This window comes from Octopus sinensis, linkage group LG30 (assembly GCF_006345805.1).
Source record: "Octopus sinensis linkage group LG30, ASM634580v1, whole genome shotgun sequence".
In the NCBI taxonomy this organism is placed as follows: Eukaryota; Metazoa; Mollusca; class Cephalopoda; order Octopoda; family Octopodidae; genus Octopus; species Octopus sinensis.
In genome coordinates, this window is record NC_043026.1 from 5,366,796 (window position 1) to 5,389,665 (window position 22,870).

The 22,870-nt window shown below is 39.5% G+C and overlaps 2 protein-coding genes across 2 annotated transcripts in view; both read left to right on the plus strand.

Moving 5' to 3' along the window:
• LOC118768599 (gastrula zinc finger protein XlCGF7.1-like) overlaps positions 1-22,870 on the plus strand; it is a 286,325-nt gene that overhangs the window by 156,192 nt on the left and 107,263 nt on the right. The window lies entirely within an intron of this gene.
• On the plus strand, positions 2,199-3,015 carry LOC118768601. The gene is made up of 2 exons (XM_036515385.1): positions 2,199-2,570; positions 2,619-3,015. The coding sequence occupies exons 1-2, from the start codon at positions 2,203-2,205 to the stop codon at positions 2,998-3,000; spliced, it is 750 nt and encodes a 249-aa protein (XP_036371278.1). The 5' UTR covers positions 2,199-2,202; the 3' UTR covers positions 3,001-3,015.

Consider the following 22,870-nt stretch of genomic DNA (forward strand, 5'->3'; position numbering starts at 1 on the left):
ATTAGTAGTAGGGATGGTAGTATTAGTTGTAGTGACGGTAGTATTAGTAGTGGTGATGGTAGTATTAGTAGTAGTGATGGTATGGTTTCCAGTGATTCAGAGTCCGAAACAGAAGCTTTCTTCAAGCACATTAATGGTGGTGGTCAAGGCGGTCGTCAGATGGTCCCCAGTGTTTTAATGTCCCAAGTGAAACGTCCCCTCAGTCTCCAAGGTGGATCTATTGACCAAACGTCTGTTTATCTGATAGACAGAAGCCGTATGTTTGCCATAAACGATCAGAATTTGTTGGTTAATGATCTCGTTACTAATAATCAACTTAATTATTATATCGACCTGGTGGATGTATTTTCCAGACACATTTCTCTCAGTGAAATGTTGTCTTCCACTTTATATCTACAGGACCTGACAGTTTCTGATAAAGCCAAACATATTCCTCCTCCTAAACATTTGGGAGACAAAGAACCAGCGAGGATTGATCGTTTGGTTCTTACTGAAAATAATCTGATTGCAGGATGGGACTGGGTGAATGGAAACATTAAGATATTCACATTGGATGGTCAACTATTGGATTCAATCAAAGTGAATGTTTATAGACATATTAAAATATGTCGATGGCAGTCAAACACACTGGTCATTGCGAGTTGGGATTTTCTTGAAGATAAATACCAACTGCAGACATTAAAAGTGGAGTTTCCATTGTCGTTGGTAAGTTACCAAACGAGAAATATATATGAATGTGTGGCTTCTTTATCAAACAATCAACTGGTTTTTAGTGAAGAGGGAGATGTAAGACATTTGCATTTTGTTGATATTGATGAAATACATTCGAGTGTGAAGGAAATAAAAAAAATAGACATACCTGAACCATTAATAAGAAGAGAAGATGGAGATTATTCTGATAAAATCCAGGATATTAAAGTTACTGATGAAGATGTCATCATTGTCTTAAACAAAAGATTCATCATTTTCTTCAACAGTGGTGGTCAATATTTACATTCAGTCAGACGCTACATGGATTGTTTTTTTGGTGATGACAGGATGACAATTGATGACAGTTTTTTGTACATTTATGGTCAGTGGGAGAAATGTTTTGGTTTATCTGGATATGGAAACATTTTGTGTTTGACCCAGAATGGGGAATACAAGAGAATATTTTTAAATGAAAAAATTTATAAAGATAGAGTAGAATTCTCCAGTATAGACTGTAAAGGACCAAGGTTTGTTGGAAGCCCCAGGCGGGGAAAAAGGAATGAATTGTATGTTGAAGGGTTGTTTATGGTGAATCGAGACAGCTTCCCGGTTGCTCGTTTACAAACAGACGAATGTCCTGTTCAAGTAAAAGATTTTGATGTCTCTGAGGAAGGAAAGACAGTTGTGTGTGAAAAAGCCAATAATGGAATTGTTAAAATATTCGATGAAGACGGCCAGTTGCTATGTCACAGAAATGTTGCAAGTTTAGTTGGTGGTGTGTGTTTTACAAAAGAATCACACATAATGGCCACGGTTCCTAAAAGGAAAGAAATATTTCAACTGAATGGAAAAGATTTGCAGACATCTCAAGTTTGGTCGAGTCTCATCCCTTATGGTGTAATATGGAGAAAAGTGGCGGGTATTTACTGGTGTGTACATAATGAATTGATTGAATGTCATTGCATAAAGATTGATGGGGACCAAGTGAACATTCTGGAATCTGTGTCATCATTAAATCTTGATTCTGGTCTTCGTTTCCCTTCCATTACATCTGAAACGAACAAGGAAATATTCAGTAATGAATTAATTAATAAATTGGAATTCATAGGAGGAGATGGAGATGGAGGAGGAAGAAGAAGAGGTAAATCAGGTGAAATAATTGGTAAAGGTAGATTAAAGGTGAGATGTGGTAATTACATAGCGGAGATTAATAATTCAGGAATTGATGAAATATCAGTGAGGAGACTTCCATATAGGACAGCAATGGTCCCTTTTTCCATTCCTGCATTCGAGGAACCTGTTGATTATAATTTGTTGGACATTAGGAACCGGAACAGTAAACTAATTAAGTTAGATGAGAATGTGAGTGTGTTGATGTTTCGAGAAAGTGTCACATTAATCAGAACAACAACAACAACAGTGGACATACTTCAACATGAACAACAACAACGACCAGCACTGGACATATGTCGGTGGACAGAGGAATGTTTCATTGTCGCCTTTGGGAGAGAAATGAGGGTCTTCAACCGGGATCTCCGTCGTTTAAAAACCATCACAACTGAGAAATACTACAACAGGATTTATAAATACAACGACAATCAACTCGTGTGTGGTGGTCATTATATTAGAGACATAACACAAGAAGAGAGACACAAGAAATACCGAAGAATATGGAAGAACAACAAGGATTACTATTATTGCATTGACTCCGACATCTTTGACCCTTATTATGTGGATGTGGTTGATATCAAAGATGGGAAATGTAAAGATGAAGTGTGTGATGGGAAGATGAGAAGATGGGGAAGGTTTGAGGGATATGAAGGGGTGGTGGATGGTGTGGGAGTCACATCTTTTGGTGATGTTGTTGTTTTGAGGAGGGAGATGGAGGAGGATGAGGATAAGAATAGATGGGGGGATATGATGAACATGTTAGGAGTGAGGGAAGTTTTTTGTTTAGTGGAATGGTTCAGGGAAAAGTCTTTGGTGAGGAGGATAAGAATAGCAGAAGAAAGGGTTTTTGGTCTGGAATATTATTATACTGCAAGACCTCGTCTGACCATAATTGGTGAATGTGTTTATATAACAGATTTCATAAACAATATTTACGAAATACCTCGACATATTGAAGAGGAAACATCTGAAGATGATGAAATCCTGAGATTAGAAGATAATCCAAAATATTTACTCCTCAGAGGGGATGATAATGAAGTCTTTGAAGTTCTTGGTTTGGATGTTTCAGACAATTCTTTGATGGTTTTTGGAATTATTCCTGGACGTCAATCTTTTGCTTTCTTTTATTTTGACAAATAAATATTTCCAGAAATATTAAACTTCAATCTTCTTCTTCTTCTTCTTCTTCTTCTTGTAAATAGCTTCGCCCGGGAATCGAACTTGCATCGCATACATTGCATTCTACACACTAACACTTATTGTTGTAACATTCCTCAACACTCTCTCTTTGTGTGTGTGTGTATATTTATATACAGTATATGTACATGCGTTTATATATATATACACACATATTTAGGAATGTATGTATAGAAATAAGGCTAGAAGTATGTATGTTTGTGTGTGTGTGTATATATATATATACGCATGCATGTATGTATAGGAATGTCTTGTCCGAAACCAGAGACTTTCATAATCGTTGATTCTCCATTAAAAGACAGACGACCAACAAACAACAACAAAAACAGCAGACGACCACCGCCACCGCTTCCATCATCGTCATCAGCGTTGTGTGTGCGTGTGTGCAGTCTGCATCTGACAGTTTTTAACGTTTAATAAGAATAGATTGTTGTTGTTGTTGTTGCAGTGACATTCCAACTGCACACACGCACAAACATTGCCTTTCGTCCTCGTAGGGTTGTTGTTGTTGTTGTTGTTGCTGTTGGGGGTTCATAAAAAAAGAGAAGGACACTTTAAGAAGCATTCAGTAAAAGCTTTCCCATAGCTGGTCATTTTTCATGCTAGAAATAGAAACCACTTTACTTTTCATATAAAATTTGAAGGACAGATAAGAAGCATTCATAAATAAAATTGACCTGTATATGGTCTCATTTCATGCTAGAAAGAGCCACAAAAACCTTCACATTTTTATTTCATCACTAATAAAAATCGAAGGACAATTTACAAAGTATTCACGTCAAATATTGTCCTATAGATGGCCTAACATCGTGCTAGAAATAACAGCCAAATACTCTGAAATTTGCATCGTTTTTCATCAAAAAAGTGAAGGACACTTTAAGAAGCAACTCTAAAAATATTGTCCCGTGGCAGTTTAAGTGTAAAATATTATAAAAGTATGCATCTATGAGTTTTGTGTTTAAAAAACATAGCAAAGACATGTGTGTATATGTAGGTATATATAAATATACATGTGTATAAAGGTTCCTTGATGATGTATATGCTTCTTCCCTAATAACTTGCAGAAAAATGGATATTTTTCATGGAATTTCTTACAAATATGCTTCTGTGTGTGTGTGTGTGTGTTGTGTGTGTGTGTATGCATGGTGTGCTATTCTTACTGCACCTTCCCTCCTCCATTTTCTTGGACGTTTTTCTTTTCTGGTTATCGTTTGTGCCCTTCCGTCTTTTCCTTCCTTTCCCTGTGACTCTTTCACATGCCTGTCCCTCCTTATTTCTCTCATTTTCCTTAGCTGAATAGGGGACGGGTATTTCTTCTGCAGGTATTTGTTTTACTGTTGGCGCTGTTAACAGTGTTGCCATTATTTTTTTTTGGGGGGGGGTTCCCTGTTGCTGCTGCTGCTGTGCATTCTGCTTGACATTATGCAGTTGTTTCCATTCCAGTCGATGTTGTAGCTGCAGCTGCTGCCGGCGCTGTTGTGGTTTTTGTGAATGTTCTTATGTCCAATTGTCTCTGTTGCTGCCCTTCTTGTGGTGTCTGTTGTTATTGTGGTTGCAGTGGTGTTAATGGTTGCTGTGGATCATTTTTTTCCCCTTTTCTTCTTTCCCTCAGACTATAGACTCTGACCTGGCCTGAATCACCACAGAAGTAACATTGTGGCCTTCTTCCTTCCACGATTACCTGAAGATGCTTGTCTCCAGGGATTTCTATTATGTCGGGAATTTTCTCTATAGTTTCTGGTTTTACTTGCAGTAGAATTTCTGACCCTGTCCCACCCTAGTTCATCCTTTTGGATTTTTTTTCATTTCTAGGAGGCTTCTAGAATCTTCCAGCACCACGGTTTTCACTACCCACCAGAAATCGATTTCTGGTGGTATTTTACTTATATTTATTTGGATCACTCTCTGTCCCAGATAAATAGCAATTAAAGAGAACTCTTCCATTTTTAATGTACAGTTGAATGTTTATGTGTTAGTGATTCCCACTGGAATATGACCTTGATGTAGCCAAACTTTGGGGCATGGCAGACAAAGCTGATATCTCCCCATATATTTTTCAGGCACAGCTCGGCTTGCTCTGATGGTATTTTTTCCATGCTGAGTGATACCCAGCATGGTTTCTGACAAGGTAAGAGCTGCCTGACCCAGCTCTTACAACATTATGACTGGGTGTTGAGGCAGTTACTCAACAAATCAAATGTGGACGTAATCTACCTTGATTTTGCAAAAGCTTTTGACAAGGTGGATCATGGTATGATATGCCACAAACTGCGTGACCTCAGCATAGCTGGAAAACTTGGAGTGTGGTTACATGACTTCCTGAAAGATAGGAGTCAGGCAGTAGTGGTTAATGGAGCCACCTCTATGAACACACAAATAGTGAGCGATGTTCCACAGGGCACTGTCTTGGGACAACTGCTTTTTATAGTAGCCCCTCTCAGATATGCCCTCAAATGCCCGGATAGCCACACTGGCAAGCTATGCAGAGACGATACGAAAGTCTCGCAGAATATACAGAACCCAGCGATGTTGCACACCTGCAGCAGGAGTTGGACTCAATCTACAGATGGGCTGAGAATAATAATATGCAGTTTAATGCTGAAAAATTCCAGGCCCTGCACTACCAGCATCCAAAACTGAATATTAAACTTACAGGATACACCGGTCCACAGAGAATTTCAATTCCAGAGCCTAAGTCTGTGAGGGACCTGGGTATCGACATGCGTGAGGATACCTCTTTCCAAGTGCACATTACCAGGATGGCGATAAGTGCAGATGACTGGCTGGATGGATCCTAAGAACATTCAGAACCAGAGATAAGGAAATCATGATGGTTCTCTGGCGACATTCGTCCTCAGCTGCCTGGATTACTGCTCACAGCTATGGTCACCCACCAGAGTAAAATTAACAGCGGACCTTGAAGCAATCCAGAGAAGATTCACAAAGAAGATCATCTCTTTGCAACAGCTCAGCTACTGGGAAAGGTTGGCACAGCAAAGACTCTACTCCCTGGAGAGAAGACGGGAGAGGTATGCAATAATATATATCCGTAAGATCCTGGAAGGAATTGTGCCAAAATTTGGCATTGTAAGCTACACCATGCCAGAAGGGGCCAATACTACATAGTGCCAAAGATCCCAGCAATGCCATCGCACTTCAGGACCTGTTACTGCAATAGCCTGGGCTTCAGGGACCCACAGCTTTTTAATATTCTCCCAAAGAGCCTGAGGAACCTGCACAAAGTGGATGTAGGGGTTTTAAAATCAAAGCTGGACCTCTTCCTGTCAAGAGTCCCAGATGAACCTACCTCACGGCAAGAGGTGCAAATGAGGATAAGCAACATCAAACTCCATTCTTCACCATGGGCCACATATTAGAGGAGACTCTCAGTAAAAACAGAGTAGCAAATGGCAGTGCTCCAGCATGGTCACAACATGAGCTGAAACTACAAGAACAAAAAGAAAAAATATGCATGTATGTATGTATATATATATATATATATTATATATATATTATATATATATATATATATATATATTTGTATATATATATATATATTTGGATATATATATATATACAAATATTAATTCAATTTAATGAGATTAATCGATATGCGGGTATTCTATTTCAGATAATACAAAAATAACCTAATGAAATACAATTTTTCAATTGGAAATTTTCAAAAGGTTTGTGACTGATTTCCAACATTTTCGGTTCTCATGTTTTCTTGACAAAGATTTACACTACAGTGAAATGCAGGGTAAATATAATCTTCACAGCTATTAGTAAATGTGTATTAACCCATAATTTCTCAATCTGATGAGTGTGAGTGAGGAAAATTTCTAAGTGCAATTTTTCATTTCACAATTCTTAAAATATTTGCTGATTATTTCAAACATTTACAGTCCTCGTCTTTTCTGATAAATCGATACATGCCTCTTGACCTTACAAGGTCAGCAAGTCCTCAGTGTGCTGCCACTACCTCATACATCGGCACATGAGTGCCCTCACCTTCGCTGTCATTGTTGCACTCCGCCTTGCACCCAGGCAGCCACCATGCTTGCTCATACACTCATTCATGCTTGCCTGCTCCTCACCATCATATGCACCGCTGACAGCATCTCTGGTCATTCATCATTTTTCACATTCAGACTCCTCCTCACCTTCGCCTTGATGTCATGGCTATGACCTCATCCGCTGCCACAGCTGTGAAGACTACACCTCTGCCTTGCTTCTAGACCAACAATATCATCATTGTGTCCCCCAATGCATTCCCATGACCACCTCCATCAGTTGGCATGCTATGGAAGCTTGCAATCTGTTGCTGCCCTTCTGGCTGATTTCGTACTGGGGACACTGTTGCTCATGCTTATGCGCTCTATGATCAACCACCTGCTTCTCTTTACTTCCTCCTCACTGACCCTCGACCTTGACTCAACATCCCCTCCATGCTGGGCACCACCAGCGACCATTGTCAACACCTCACCACTTCCATATATGCTCACTGCTCCGGTTTTGTCGTTTTCTGTTGTTGAGGACCCGGTCAGGTTATGCTACTGATCTTGTGTTGCATTGCCACGGATGCAGCAGAAAGGCAAGAAGTAAAAAGAATATAAATGTGATATTATATCCCAGGATTCATGAAGCTTCCAGTCGTTGTGATACGTGCACCAGAAAATAAATAAAACAAGAAGAAAAAACACATTATTTATAATAATAATAATAATAATGAAATTATTGTATACAGTGCTCAGGTGCACCACAACTTGTCAAAAGTGCATACAAAGCATATGCAGTAATGTACAAATGTCTGGAAAGCGAACAGTATATGAGTCAGATACATGCTTGCACGTGTATGGAGGGGAGAAAATCAGGTGTAGTGTTGGCGAATCTCAGGAAGCATGGAAGTTTTGAAGGATGCAGTGCTCCGACAACTAACAACTGATGTCGGCAGTTTGTTCCATGCTTCAGCAACTCTTAGCGTGAAAAAATGTTTCCGAAAGTCATGGGAGCTGTGCTGTTTTCTGACTTTGTAAACATGTCCACGGGTGTTAGACAGGTGGAGTTTGAAAAGGTGCTCAGAGTTATAAATACATTCACACAAATGAAAGAAAACAACAGTGTCCCAGTGCAGCATAACTGAAAAAATTCTTGCAGGAACAAATGGACTTCATAACAAGAGGTAAATGACACTGGATAGTTATTGCTGTTCGTAACAGTAAAGCAGAAGCTAAAACTGTGGCTACTATTACTTGCACATCCCAAGGTTCTCTTATGACTTAACTATTTATAGAGAAGACTGGTGACCAAAATAGGAGTTAGCAATGTATCAGCCCCAACAGGGGCCAGACAAAAGTGGTGGCGATGGTGGAGGAGCACATAAAGGTTATAACCCTCAAGTCCACTCTCTAGCAGAATCATTCACCCATGACAGCGGGTGAATAAATTAATTGGGTTTAAAAGACTGTGTTCATTGAGGAGAATCTTTTGGTGAAAACCTTGTTAAAAAGTATCAGCAAGGAGAAAAGTTGTGACTTTAAGTAATGAAATATGGTAAGTAACACCCAAGATTGACTTTGAATCAAAATATATCAACTAATATTGAAGAAAATTATACAACAGTTGTGTTCAAATGAATCATCAAAAAATATTAGCATCAAAAAAGTGGTGTATCTTTAACTGACAAAAATAAAGGTGATTGTTTACACAAATGAAAATATTTTGGTCATTTTAAGATATTTAACATTATAAAAGTTGGTATCAGATGTAATAGTTCACGTAGCTTAATGGTACAGTATGCTTAACTGTTTTTTAAATGATACGGTTTCTCTGTAGTGGCTTGGTATAAAGTTTTCTGTTTTCATTTTCTAAGAGTATTTTATCGATCTTAGCTGTTTTCACTTCTCCACTGCATTCGAGATTTCTTTTCTAGATTTTTCTAAAATTTTTCTGGAACAACTGAATAACAACATCAGGTTTAGTGAGAAAAATTACATCAGTATATCAAATTTAAACATTTTCACTCAATTTAAAAATGTTTTAAAAGTGAAAACCAACCAGAAAAGAATTTCACTTGTTCCAGAAAAATTTTAGAGAAATGTTAAAGAGGTTTAAAGTTTGATTATTCTTAATCAGAAAACAGAATTTAGAAATCGATAAGTTGTAAGAAGTTTTGAAATTTGAATAAGTTTAAATGAATCAAGTCAAGCGAAACACTGGAGAAGGAAAAATTATCCATAAATTTTTTTTGGAAAAATTACAGGAAAACAAACAGGTACAGATGCATTTTATGTGGTAGCAGCAGCCAGAAGCCTGCAAGATGAAGAACACTCAGCTGGAGAGGGACGCAGGGGACACGCCTGTATGCAAGGACAACCATGCTTTAACTTGGTTTGACATGTCCTCTCATACAATCAGGGTTCCAGTTCCTCTGCCAGAGTTCTCTTTCTGCTGGGTCAGCTCTTCTTTTGCCCCTCACTAATCCAACAGTGAATAGCATCTTGTGATTTTGGTTAATACAACTGCTTCCCTTACTTTGTGCAGTCCTTTACAAACAACAAACCAAATAACACACTCTCCTGCTTTAATAAAGGTGAAGGGTAAAGAGCCCCTTTGGTATTGCACCTAGAAAGTTGCCCTCCGGGGCACAAAGTCCAGGCAGGATGGTTTTATGCATACCAGTCCCTCCTCTCCATAGGGCAAAGAAGGGTAAAGAGCCCCTTTGGTCATGAATGACTAAGGGATTACGGTAGAATTAACAAATTTGATGTCATACAAACACAGAGGCATTGCGCACCATATTGCAGTACTGCACACATACCCGGGGTGGGGCTGCTGTCTCACACACACACACACACACACACACACACACACACAACTGTGTGAGCAACGTTGAAATATGATCTAGGATGTGTGTGTGTGTGTGTGTGTGTGTGTGTGTGTGACAGCAGAAGTGTTCCAAATATGTAAACAGTTCCATAATGGGGCCTAGCGAGTGTGTTTGTGTGTGTATGTTTATGTGTGTGTGTGTTTGTGTGTGTGTGTATTTGTGTGTGTGTGTGTTTATGTGTGTGTGATTGTGCAACAGCAGACCTGTTCCAGGTATGCTAGTAGCCCATCCATTCTCCCTGGCTGCCCCCTCATGGGGCCAATGTCAATGTCTGCTGCACTCAAGTCTGGGAACCTGATTGACAGGAATGAAAGGCCAGCTTCTTACACTTTATTCGAAGATATCGATCTTCTTTGGTTGGGTTTTTTATCTTTTTTTTTTCCATAATCTTAAACAGAAAGTGGTGTACAAATGCACATTCACACACACACACACACACACACACACACACACACCTCAGCAACACATGCCGGATGGCACCAAAATTTGGTCATAAACAGAAACAGGTACTCACATCTGCAAATGTCTGGAAGGAGGTGCATCCTGGAAAAAGAAATAATGATAATAATAATAATAATAATAATAATAACGATGATGATGTGATGATGATGATGATGATGATGATGATGATGATGATGATGATGATGGTGATGATGATGATGATGATGATGATGATGATGATGATGATGGTGATGATCCCTAAAGATCTGAACAGAAGGATAGAGGAAATAGGCATAAAACCCAGTTTCGTACAGCTGCAGAAAACAGGGACAGCTAGGATACTTAGGAGGGTTCTTGGCATCTAAGGTTACTTGTTGTAATACTTTAGGGGGGTTCTTGGCATTTCAGGCAACTTGTTGGAGCACGATGTTAGGATTCTTTTCTTTTCCAACAGTCTAAGCTGTTGAGTGTATAACAAATAATAATAATAATAATAATAATAATAATAATAATAATAATGATAATAATAATAATAATATTCTGCTCAATACCACAGACTTGCTTGTCAGTTACTTGACTGTAACTAGTTGAGCATGCCCCTTGGTAGCTGACGATATGTGCATCTCTGATCATGAGCAGAAGTACTGGGGCGGGGGGGGTATCATAGCCATGTGTTGAGAGGAATTCTTTGGGGTTTGAATAATTCACCTGTGGAAACATGGGTATTTAGCTCATCATCTTTGAAACAAACCTTATTCAGGGACCTTTTGAGCAGGATGGGCTACTCAACCAGAAGAAAATTCTAACTGGGCCCCACCTGCAAGGTCAAGTGCTGTTTATCTTGATATGAGATCACCATGTCACGCACATATGGTTGTGATGCATGTGCCTGATGTACCCTTATCAGGCGGGTAGTCATGATGGGTATACTGGGCTTTGTATATTTTACCCCAGTGTCACTTTGATGGCTTGCACTGCTCTCTAAATCAGTAGTAGTAGTAGTAGTAGTAGTAGTAGCAGTAGTGGTGGCGGTGGTGGTGGTAATTGATTCTCATGTGTTTTAGAGTTACATGAAATGAAGTGTGTTGTTCCCTGGCAAATGACAGAGCCGCTGACACAGACAGATATTTATAAATAGACAAACAAGGAAGTGAAAATGAAATTTGAAGGAAAAAGAAAAGCAACAACAGTGAAATGATTGAAAAGAATATTTGAAGAGAGGGAGGGAGAGAGAGGAGAGAGAGAGAGGGAGGGAGAGAGAGAGAGGAAGAGAGAGGGAGGGAGGAGGGGGGAGAGAGAGGGGAGAGAGAGGGGGAGGGAAAGAATAAGGCAGAGTAGAGAAAAACAAAAACAAAAAAGTAACAGAAATGAAATGGGAAGCTGAATGAAGAGTCGGAATTTCCAAGCCTGCCATCACAACAATACAAACGAGATATAAAGCTGATAGGTGCAGGGGTGGCTGTGTGGTAAAAAGCTTACTTCCCAACCACAGGGTACCAGGTTCAGTCCCACTGTGTGGCACCTTGGGGAAGTGTCTTCTACTATAGCCTTGGGTTGACCAAAGCCTTGTGAGTGGATTTGGTAGATGGAAACTGAAAGAAGCCTGTCACGCACATATGTGTGTGTATGTATGTATGTATATCAAGGACGTATATTGCAGGTGTGCCAGGTGTGCACTGAACACCTGTCGACAGATGCAAATTCATTATAAAATATTGACCTTACTCGTTAATTTAATCACAAATCTTAACGGAAAACTTTTGTTAAGCTCCTGCTTGAAATTTGGTGGCACTGGGTGTGGCAGCACATCCAATACAATAATCACCATAGGCCAGTGCGTATGTATGTATATGTAAGTATATATCTATGTGTCTACGTCTGTGCTTCCAACACCCCCCTCCCACCAACAACACAGCTTAACAACCGGTGTCAGCATATTTATGTCCCTGTCACTTAACAGTTTGGCAAAAGTATAAGTAGTAGGCTTTAAGGAGTAAGTCCTGGTGCCAATTTGTTTGACTAAAAGACTTCAAGGCAGTGCCCCAGCATGGCCACAGTCTCACAACTAAAACAAATAAAAGAATAAACAATAGTCGTATTAGTTAAAGAAATGGGGGTCAGTGCCTTGACAGTGTCTCCCTGCACCTGCCATCTGTTGGTGATCCCTTACAACTCATGCAGCACTCGGGTGACAACCTTCCAAACGCATGGGTCTGTTTGGGAAGTTGTTGCTGTTGAGGGTTTTACAAAGTCAGAGTACAAATCCAGCCTCATCCTCTATTAATCAGCTTTTATGATAAGCAGAGGAAATGCTGGGTCTATGCTTTGACATGTCAGTCCCCACATGGCTCCAGAGCAATGTGAAATGAAGGGTTCTGTTCAGGGACATGCCACCTGAGTCGAGGATCGAACCCACAATCTCATGTCATGCATACAGCAGCCTAACCACCGAGCCATATCCTTTCCAACCCCATGGCTTCAGGTTCAATCCCGCTGCGCCACACATTGGACCAGCCAAAGACTTGTGAGATGATTTGGTAGATGGCGACTGTAAGAAGCCCATCATATATATCTATATACACACACACATATAAATACATGTATATATATATGCACACACATAAATATATATATACACACACATATACGACGGGCTTCTTTCAGTTTCCATTCTAATGCACTCAGAAGACTCTGGTCGGCCCAAGGCCACAGTAGAAGTCACCTAGCGAAGGTGCTGCGCCATGGGTTTGAACCTAGAACTACATGGTTGGGGAGCAAAATTCTCACCACACGGCTACGCCTGGATATATATATCTATACACACACACTGATGAGAAATACAAGTTGACCTACTTTCAGCAGACTATGAAATTTCACATGACAGGCACACAATGTACATATATACACCACACATATACACACACACATATATATACACACCACACATATACATATATGCGGGGCGTGGGGGGGTAGTAATGACAATTCAGCTGGACTTTTTCCTCCTCTTCCTCCTACTCTCCATATATTCATACATAAACACAAATACATACATGCTTATATATATATATATATACACACACACACACACTCCTATATATACACAACACACACACACTTATACACATATACATACACATTTATGTACACATGCACACACACATCCATGATTCTATACACATACATGTTTACACACATACAAATATATGCACCTGTTTATACACACACCTACACATTCAGACAGACGCATGTATACATGTGCATATATATATATATGTATACACACACACTGTTGAGATTCAGATATATCCTTATATACAGAGGCACACATGCCTTTCACCTCCAGGTATATAGACAGAAGCCAGAAGGGATGTTTGGTTAAGAAGTTTGTGTGATTTGGGGTTCAAGTCCCGCTGTGAGGCATTCTGGCATAAATTTCACAGATATATCATTATGAAACAGCTGTTTTATCAGCAATAACTATAACAATTCTAAAATTATATAATTAAGATAAATCTATATTAATAAAAGCGAAATTCTGTCCATCTGGGACCCCTGTATCTTGGTCTATATTTGCTCTATATAGAAATTTCATACCCTTTTTTGGAATCAGGATGGTCCTGTGATTGAAAATCTGCCTTTCATATGGTTCTTGAACACCCAACATTGGGATCTGATTCAAAAGCATTTGGCTTGCTATTTCTAACAGGTAAAGCTAGGCTGATTCTTGCCATCTTGCTGGACATTTGTCAGATGACATCAGAGATCAAGCGGGGACACTTGTTTCGTTAGTTTTATGTCGAGATAAGAACTTTGGGAGAAATCAGGCTACAGTTAGAACTGGAACAATAGAATGATTGCATTACGGGATCAATTCTCGTCCATCTTTAGCTATTGGTCAAACACCACCGGGGCATACATTCATTACAGACATATTATAGTCATGCTATTTCAAGCTCTCATTAGTTTGGGGCTGCAGGTCCAATTAGCCCTCTGCAGGAGCTAGTTTAAAAGTCCACATGGAGTGCAGCTTTTAACCTAGTAATTAATATAAACGAATTTAACTTGAGTTTTATCCTTCATTATTTAGTTAAACACCTTCCATCCTGCACCACCACCCCATAATCTTTGAAATTTCAGCTTCCATATCTCAGCCCCTAGTCACTGTGTGCCCTAAGTGTGCTCCTTTTACCCCCTCAATTTCATCACTTCCCACCTCTATTCACCTTTTTAGTACATCTTCCAACTGCATATATTTTGTCTTCATAGAGCTCATTTTAAGGCCTAACTGCTATATATTGGATCGTCCCATAAAGAATGGGGTTTCTTTATACTTTTTTACTTTTCAAAATTGAGGCAAAGTTCTTTTTTAATCTGAAATATACTCTCCTTCATTATCTACAAAGCTCTTCTGTCTATCTGGTAGACTTGCAAGGCCCCTCTTTCAAGGTTCATTTGTCCCTGATGAAAAATACTCTTCCAGTACGGTTCTACTCTTGTCTACAGAATTCATATCTTTTCCATGCAAATATACATATATATATATATATATATATATATATATATACGGAGAATTCACAAAATAAAAAAAAATGAAGACAGGTGGTGTAGACAACAAATAGATGTATTAGTATAATACTCGGGAAGTGAAAAAGTCTTTAATGTTTCGAGCCTACCACAGTGACTTAAAGGAATAGCCATTTCATGGACAGTCACAATTAACTTAATATTTTGGAAAATGAAAACTGCTTAAATAATTCCAGGGGATTTCTTCCTAAGCAAAAATTTATCCAGGAATCCATTCTCGAGCTCTAAACAGATACATTTTTAAGTGGTTTCAAATTCTGATGATTTTTAAGTCATGAGTCAAAGCAAGAACAAATACAAGACTTGACGTTATGGTCCCTATTAAGGATCACATCATCATCATTTAGGGTCTGCTTTCCATGCTGGCATGGGCTGGACGGTATGAATGAAAACTGATAAGCTGGGGAGCTGCACCAGGTTCCAATCTAATTTGGTAAGGGCTCTACAGAGGGATGCCCTTCCTGATGCCAGCCACTCCAAGAGTGTAATGGGTGCTTTTCCATGCCACAGGTGCCAGTTATGTAACACTGGCATCATCCATGACTACGATCTCAATTGGCCCGACAGGTTTTCCCAAGCACGGTGTATCGCCCAAGGTCTCAGTCACCTGTCACTGCCTCAGTGGGGTCCAATGCGTAAGCAGTGCCTTTTACGTGCCACCAGCACTGGAGCCAGTCAGATGGCACTGGCATCAGCCACAACGACGATCTCACTTGGTTTGACAGATCTTCACAAGCACGGTGTATTGGCAAAGGTCTCGGTCCCATCACTGCCTCTGTGAGGCCCAATTCTCGAATGGTGCAGACAGCACTGTCATCAGCCAACAACTACAATCTCCCGTGGCTTGAAAGGCCGTCCCAAGCACAGCGCATTTTGCTTTTTACATGTCAGTTACGTGACACTGCTATCAGCCACAACTATGAGCTCACTTGGCTTCACAGGTCTTCTCAAGCATGCCATATAGCCAAGGACCTCAGTCACTTGTCATTGCCTCTGTGAGGCCTGCAAACCCAACAAATCTTTTAAATAAACATCACAAGTTATATTACACTTTGGGGTTGAACTTCATATAAAACCAGATGCGTTATGAGCTTTACACTGTTCTATCTTTACTAACGACTCTGTGAGATTAAGATTATCCTAATTGCTTTAATATGTAAAAGGAGACCAGTCTGTTTCATAAGCATTGCATGAACTCATTTGAGGCTGCTAATTAGTTGTTTCAGTCATTTGACTGTGGCCATGCTGGAGCACCGCCTCGAAGGGGTTTTAGTTGAGCAAATTGACCCCAGGACTTATTCTTTGTAAGCCTAATATACATATTCTATCATTCTCTTTTGCCAAACTGCTAAGTTACAGGGATGTAAGCACCAGGGCTGTGGAGTCGGAGTCAGTAAAACTATACTGACTCCAATCCTGATTCACAATGTCTTTATTCCTTAATATAAACCAGTTGTAACCTATAGGCTGACTCAAAGTACAAGCGTATGCATGTGCTTTATGAGATGTGTAGACCAGAATCACTTGATTACATAAAGAAGAGTCAGAGTCAGAGGTGCCAATGGTAGAGGAGTCGGAATCGAAGGTTTTTGTTTTGATTCCACAGCCCTGATGCAAACACACCAACACCGGTTGTCAAGCGGTAGTTGGGGTGGGGACAACTCAGACACACACAAATATATCATCATCATCGTTTAACGTCCGTTTTCCATGCTGGCATGGGTTGGACGGTTTGACTGAGGTCTAGAGAGCCAGAAGGCTGCACCAGGCTCTATTCTAGTCTGGCAGGGTTTCTACAGCTGGATGCCCTTCCTAATGCCAACCACTCTGAGAGTGTAGTGGATGCTTTTTACATGCCACCGGCACAGGAGCCAGTCAGGCAGGCCTGGCACCAAAACATTCAGATAGTGCTTTTTATGTGCCACCAACGTGGGAGCCAGTCAGGAAGCACTGACCACAGCTGCAATTTTGGTTTTACTTGACTCAACAGGTCTTTTTAAGCATATAGTATCACCTGACACATCAGGGGTACTCTTAAATGGGCCAGACATGCAACTCTGGCATCGGCCATGGCTGCGATCTCACTTTAGTTGCTGGGTCTTCTTAATCACAGCATATCTCCAAAGGCCTCGGCCTCCTGTCACTGCCTCTGTGAGCCCCAAAACTCAAAGGTCATCCTTCAGCACCTCATCCCATGTCTTCCTGGGTCTACCTCTTCCACAGGTTCCTTCCATGAAACTACATGGACCCTAAGTAAGGCATGTGTAAAATTTGAATGAAATTGGTTGTGTAGTTCTCAAGTTTTAGGGAAACACACAGACAGACAGACAGACAGACACACATTCTCAGTTTTATATATATAAAGATATATATATATATATATATATATATATATATATAAAGATATATATATATATATATATAGGCGCCGAAGTGGCTGTGTTTTAAGAAGTTTGCTTCCCAACCACATGGTCTGAAAATCTCCATTCAGTTGAAATATTTCTTTCCTTTTAGGAACCGTGGCCATTATGAGTGATTCTTGTGTAAAACAAACACCACCAACTAAACTTGCAACATTTCTGTGTCGTAGCAACTGCCCGTCTTCATAAAATATTTTAACATTTCCATTATTGGCTTTTTCACACACAACTGTCTTTCCTTCCTCAGAGACATCAAAATTTTTTACTTGAACAGGACATTCGTCTGTTTGTAAACGAGCAACCGGGAAGCTGTCTCGATTCACCATAAACAACCCTTCAACATACAATTCATTCGTTCCCCTCCTGGTGCTTCCAACAAACCTTGGTCCTTTACAGTCAATACTGAAGAAATCTACTTCATCTTTATAAATTCTTTTATTTAAAAATATTCCCTTGTTTTTCCTAATCTCTGTAAAAGAACGCAATACACGAATTTTTAAGATGGTGTGACACATTCCATTTGTAAATGAATCTATAAATTCATTTTATTGATTGTTGCACAGAATTGATTGAGATGATCACTTTGTGGAAAAGCGAATTTAATTATTCAGCATCACTGTTGCAAAATGATGTGTCACAACAACGATTGTTAACAACAATGCCCTGTTTAGTCATAAATTTGAAGAATGTTATATCCGCTTCTAATTATCTTGCAGGTCATTAATAGGTTCTTCTGCCATACTCTTTCTAATTAGAGTGTCTGATCTCTGGATCTACAGGTAGTAAAACCTCTTTCTTCCATAGATTCTCTTCATTAAAAGAAAGAAAAGGAACCTGTTGTAATAACACTCTCTTTTACTACCATAGACACAGCTCCACAGAACGATCGCTACCTTGTCGCAACAGAGGGGGGCTGGGATGAGTCTATAACCCAAAAGGAAATGTTAGTGAGAGTTTAAGCTCTTGGCAGGGTTACCCGTACCAGATTGACCGATAGCAATCCACCTGTCATCGAGCCTAAAGAGGCTGACTTGCAGCTAACAACCTCAATCAGAAAACCAAATTCTCATGGAAACAGCAAAGAAGATGTGAAAAGAGTGCGTGAAGGATGGAGGTGGAAGCAGTCGGTCCCTCTTGGTTTGAACTGAAAGAGGCAGACTAGGGTCGCATCCACTGGCATGAAATAGATGCGGTCCTCAGCTTTTCATTTGAGTAATGTACAATAAAACACACACACACACATGAATGTATAACATCGATATCAGGGGAAAAACAAGTTTATATCCTCCATGTATAGTGCTGCTGCTGTTACTACTACTACAAGCAGTAGCAGTATTAGTTGTTGGAGTAGTATTAGTATTTGCAGCAGCAGCTGCGGTCCAAACCCCACCATCATCGCCACTTTCTCACTTTGACCCAAAGAGTATTTGTATGCATGTACATACACACACAAACACATATGCATACATACATACGTACACACATACATGTATACATACATAAATACAGACATATAAACAGGCATGCATGCATGCACAGACACAGAGATATAAATACACACAATCAGGGATACAGATAAATAGACGCAGAAAGAACGACACACGGACAGACAGAAAGATGGAACGAAATTTGCTCCGAAAGAGAAAAGAAAATTTTGTAAACGCGAAGAGTTTTAGTGTCAAGGGAAATCACTCTTAATGTAAACTGTTACATTTGGAGAATTCTCTCCCTTTGATTGTAATCTTACCTGGAAGCGAAAAATGCTAAGATTTTCGAAACGGAAAATGGATTGGAGAAGAAATGATGGAGAGACGAACGAAATAACACTGTATACAATATATACATACAGCAGGCGTTTATGTATGTATACACATCCAGCCACCAGCCAACCATCCATCCATCCATGGAAGTGCTTGGTCTCTATTTCTAGCATGATCGCAGAGCACCTCTTTCTCTCTCTGTCCTCTGACAGGAAGAACATTGTTAGATAGATTGATATATATCTTAATATATAAAAGATAGATTCCGTCTGTTTGTCCCACAAAACATAATTGAAACACCATTTCATTTATAAGCGTTGGTGTTTTGTCCACTTTCACGCTTTAATGATGACGACGATGATGATGATGATGATGATGGTGTGACCAGAGCCAAAGTGCCAAATTGTCAAAGAATTGACACCTTTCAATTCCCCCCCTCTCTCTCTCTCTTTGTTTATCGTTCTGTCTTTGTATTTGACCAGAAATTGTCCTGTGGCAAGAATGGTCAGAGTTCAAGACAAGGACAACCACCACACCACATATATGGCAGGAGACCATCTGCCCCTGTGGGACGAAGTTAAAATAATAGACAGAGAACACCACTGGAAAATACGAAAACTAAAAAAGGAGCCCATATGCAAGGACACAACAACCTCCTAAGCAGACCGAGTGCAGATATGAGTAGCATATAGGAACCGGTATTAAGGAAGGATAGGAAAATATTAGATTTATAAGCCCTGAAATTCACTCTCTAATTGCCCACGGGCATATGGCATAGTGGTTAAGAGTGCAGGCTACTAACCTCAAGGTTCAGAGGTCGATTCTGGGCAGTGACATGAATAACAACAAAAAAAACAACAATAGTGAAAAATACCTCAGAAATGAGAACCCAATTTGAAATTTCCTCAAGACACCTGATCAAGGGTGGAGAGTATATCGGCCGAAACATGACACACCAACAAAAAGACAAACACACAAAGCCTTGCCCTGCATTCCTGTAAAATAGCGTCGGAATTTCAGGGAAAACTTGACCTCATTCAGCATTTGTAAATTCATTTCACTATTACTTACTGATATGTTTTATATATGTATATATATATGTGTGTGTGTATATATATATATAAAGGTTCTTTTCTTGATCTTAACTCTCTGAGGAAAATATTTTCTCTCCATATATATATATATATAAGAGAGATTCTATTTCTCTGTTAGTTCCAAAAACTGAAAATAAAACCAGGCACCATCACTATGATTTTCTTTCTTCTCTATCTGTCTATTTCCCTCTTTCTTTCTCCCTCTCTGTCTCTCTTCCTTTGTCTTCTTTCTCTCTGTCTTTCTTTTTTTTCTCTCTCTCTCTCTCTCTCTCTCTCTCTCTTTCCTTCACTAAAACAACATACACACACACACATACACACACACACATAAAACAACTGCTGGCATACATTGAAGTCTTTTAAAAGATGTCTGAAATATTGATGGTAAATATTTACAAGAAATAGTTTCAGCTGTTCCTGCCTTTGTCTGTTGAGAAAATGGAAAGCATTCGATGGAACTGAAATTCCTGCCCCTGTAGGTGATGAGGAATTTAGCAGGAGGACGAAGATCTGTGCAAAAAATGGAGGGAGTGAGAGAGAGAAGAGAGGGTGAGAATGGATGTGAAGCAAAAGCAGGAAGGAAAGAAACAAAGCAAGAAAGCAGCGAGGATGGGTTCTTTTCAAACATCTCAGCATTTACATCACAAATACAAATGTCTGGATACATACTTGCATGCATTTAGACACATACGTACGCACAGGCATTCGTGCATACGTACGCATACATACATATATGCATGCATATATACATACATTCATGTATACATACATACAATGCTTACGTACATACATGCATACATACACATACATACATATTATAATGAAGCAAAACAAAAAAAAGGAACATGTTCTGTAGTAGAAATCAAGTCTTACGGTCAGCAAAGTGGCTGGAAAAATAGAAGAGAATGCGAAAGTCTATCAACGATTGATAAGGTGTTTGCAAATCCCTTAGCCAGGATAAATTTGCCCCTTGTGTTATTTGAGTAGTAGCATATGTACCAACCAGTTAAGAGTGAAATATGGCTGAACTGGGGGTATTGGGGGACGAAGGAAATGCTTTAATTCTAGCACAATATCCAGAACGATGAAATCTGTAAGATATTCCTAAGATTTAAAAAATGATGACCAAAACAAGACGATTTCCTCACCACCCCAAGCAGAATGCCGACCAAAATTTATTCTAAATGAATAAGACAACATACATATTTTCATAGATGTGTGCATACATAAGTAGATATTATACATATAGATATATATCTGTACGTACATAGATATACGTGAACACTTGTCAATGTGGTGTGCGAACAGACGGAGAGAGAGAGAGGAAAAGAGTGATTGCGGTTGAATGAGTGCGACAGAGAGAAAAGAGTGATAGAGAGATACTGAGTGAGTAAGTGTGATGGGGGAGGGAGAGAGAGGGTAGGAGAGAGAGAGAGGGTGAGAGAGAGAGAGAGAGAGAGAGAGAGGAAAAGAGGCGCAGACAGCAGCGAGGAGTTGCCAGTGTTAAATGCGGATGAATCTCCCACTTGAGGTAAGAAAAAAAAAAGGTGGCAGGCGGGGGTATTCAAAGGGAACAGTAATTTACTCATTAATTACTTCATACTGAAACCAATTACTTCATATTAGTCAGTAATTATTTCATTTCGATTCTATCCTATCTATCTGTGTATGGGTGTGTATATATATGGGTGTGTGTGTATGTATGTATCTAAGAATGTTTTATTGCTTAAGAAAAGCTCAAAATGCTTAAATAAGTGATGACCATTAGGGGCGATATCAGGGCAATAGGCACTGTGAAGAGGTTTTTAAAGGATCTTTCCATAGACACACACATCGCATTCTCAGATAAATCATTTCATTTGTTTCCCCCATTTATTCTAATCCATATTTTTTCATCCATAATTTTTACCAAATCAGTCAATAAAATATTCTCCTTCATTGATCACAACTCCTTACCAATATTTTGTTGGCTTCTCAATGCCCGGACAGTAGAAATTTCCTGGTCTTGCAATCGAAGAATTCATCGAGCCATGTTTTCAACTTCATGGCCGAGTTGAATGAAACGCCTTGCTGACTGTTGGAGAGCAACAATGGGGTAAAGAAATCTCGGCCTGTGTCCACGGGTAGCCTGGAGTGTGTCTCTTTTGTTCAGACCGTATGGTACCCATGCAACAAGATTTAGAACCTTACCCATCGAGTGTAGGTGATTCGCGACGGTACCATGAGAACCTCCCATCTGCTGGTTCAATTCCCTAAAGAACTGGCATGAATCCTCATGGATGCGCTCCTACTATCGATCCTCTTTGACACTCCAACCTCATTTTCATGATAGGTGGTCAAGTTTATTGAACTCTCAAAATGACAAACATAAACTGAAGAGAAAAATAGACATACTAAACACTCGTAAAAGTCTGGATAAATATATTTTGAGGAGAATTGAAATAATGTTGGAAAATAAGAAACAAATTAATCTGAATAATACACACGCAGGCACGCTTGCTTTTGTGTGTGTGTGTGTGTGTGTGTGAACGTGTGTATACCAATTGGAAAGATTTTATAGAAAATAAGCAAAACTAGGGACAAATAAAAAGAGAAGTAGAGCAAAGAAAGCCCTTGCTAAAC

Bases quoted from the DNA above. Each gene is read 5' to 3' on its own strand.
- LOC118768601 (XM_036515385.1), top strand. From the start codon at position 2,203: ATGAGGGTCTTCAACCGGGATCTCCGTCGTTTAAAAACCATCACAACT. The intron at 2,571-2,618 runs GATGGAGGAGGA...TATGATGAACAT, and splicing joins GTTGTTGTTTTGAGGAGGGA to GTTAGGAGTGAGGGAAGTTT.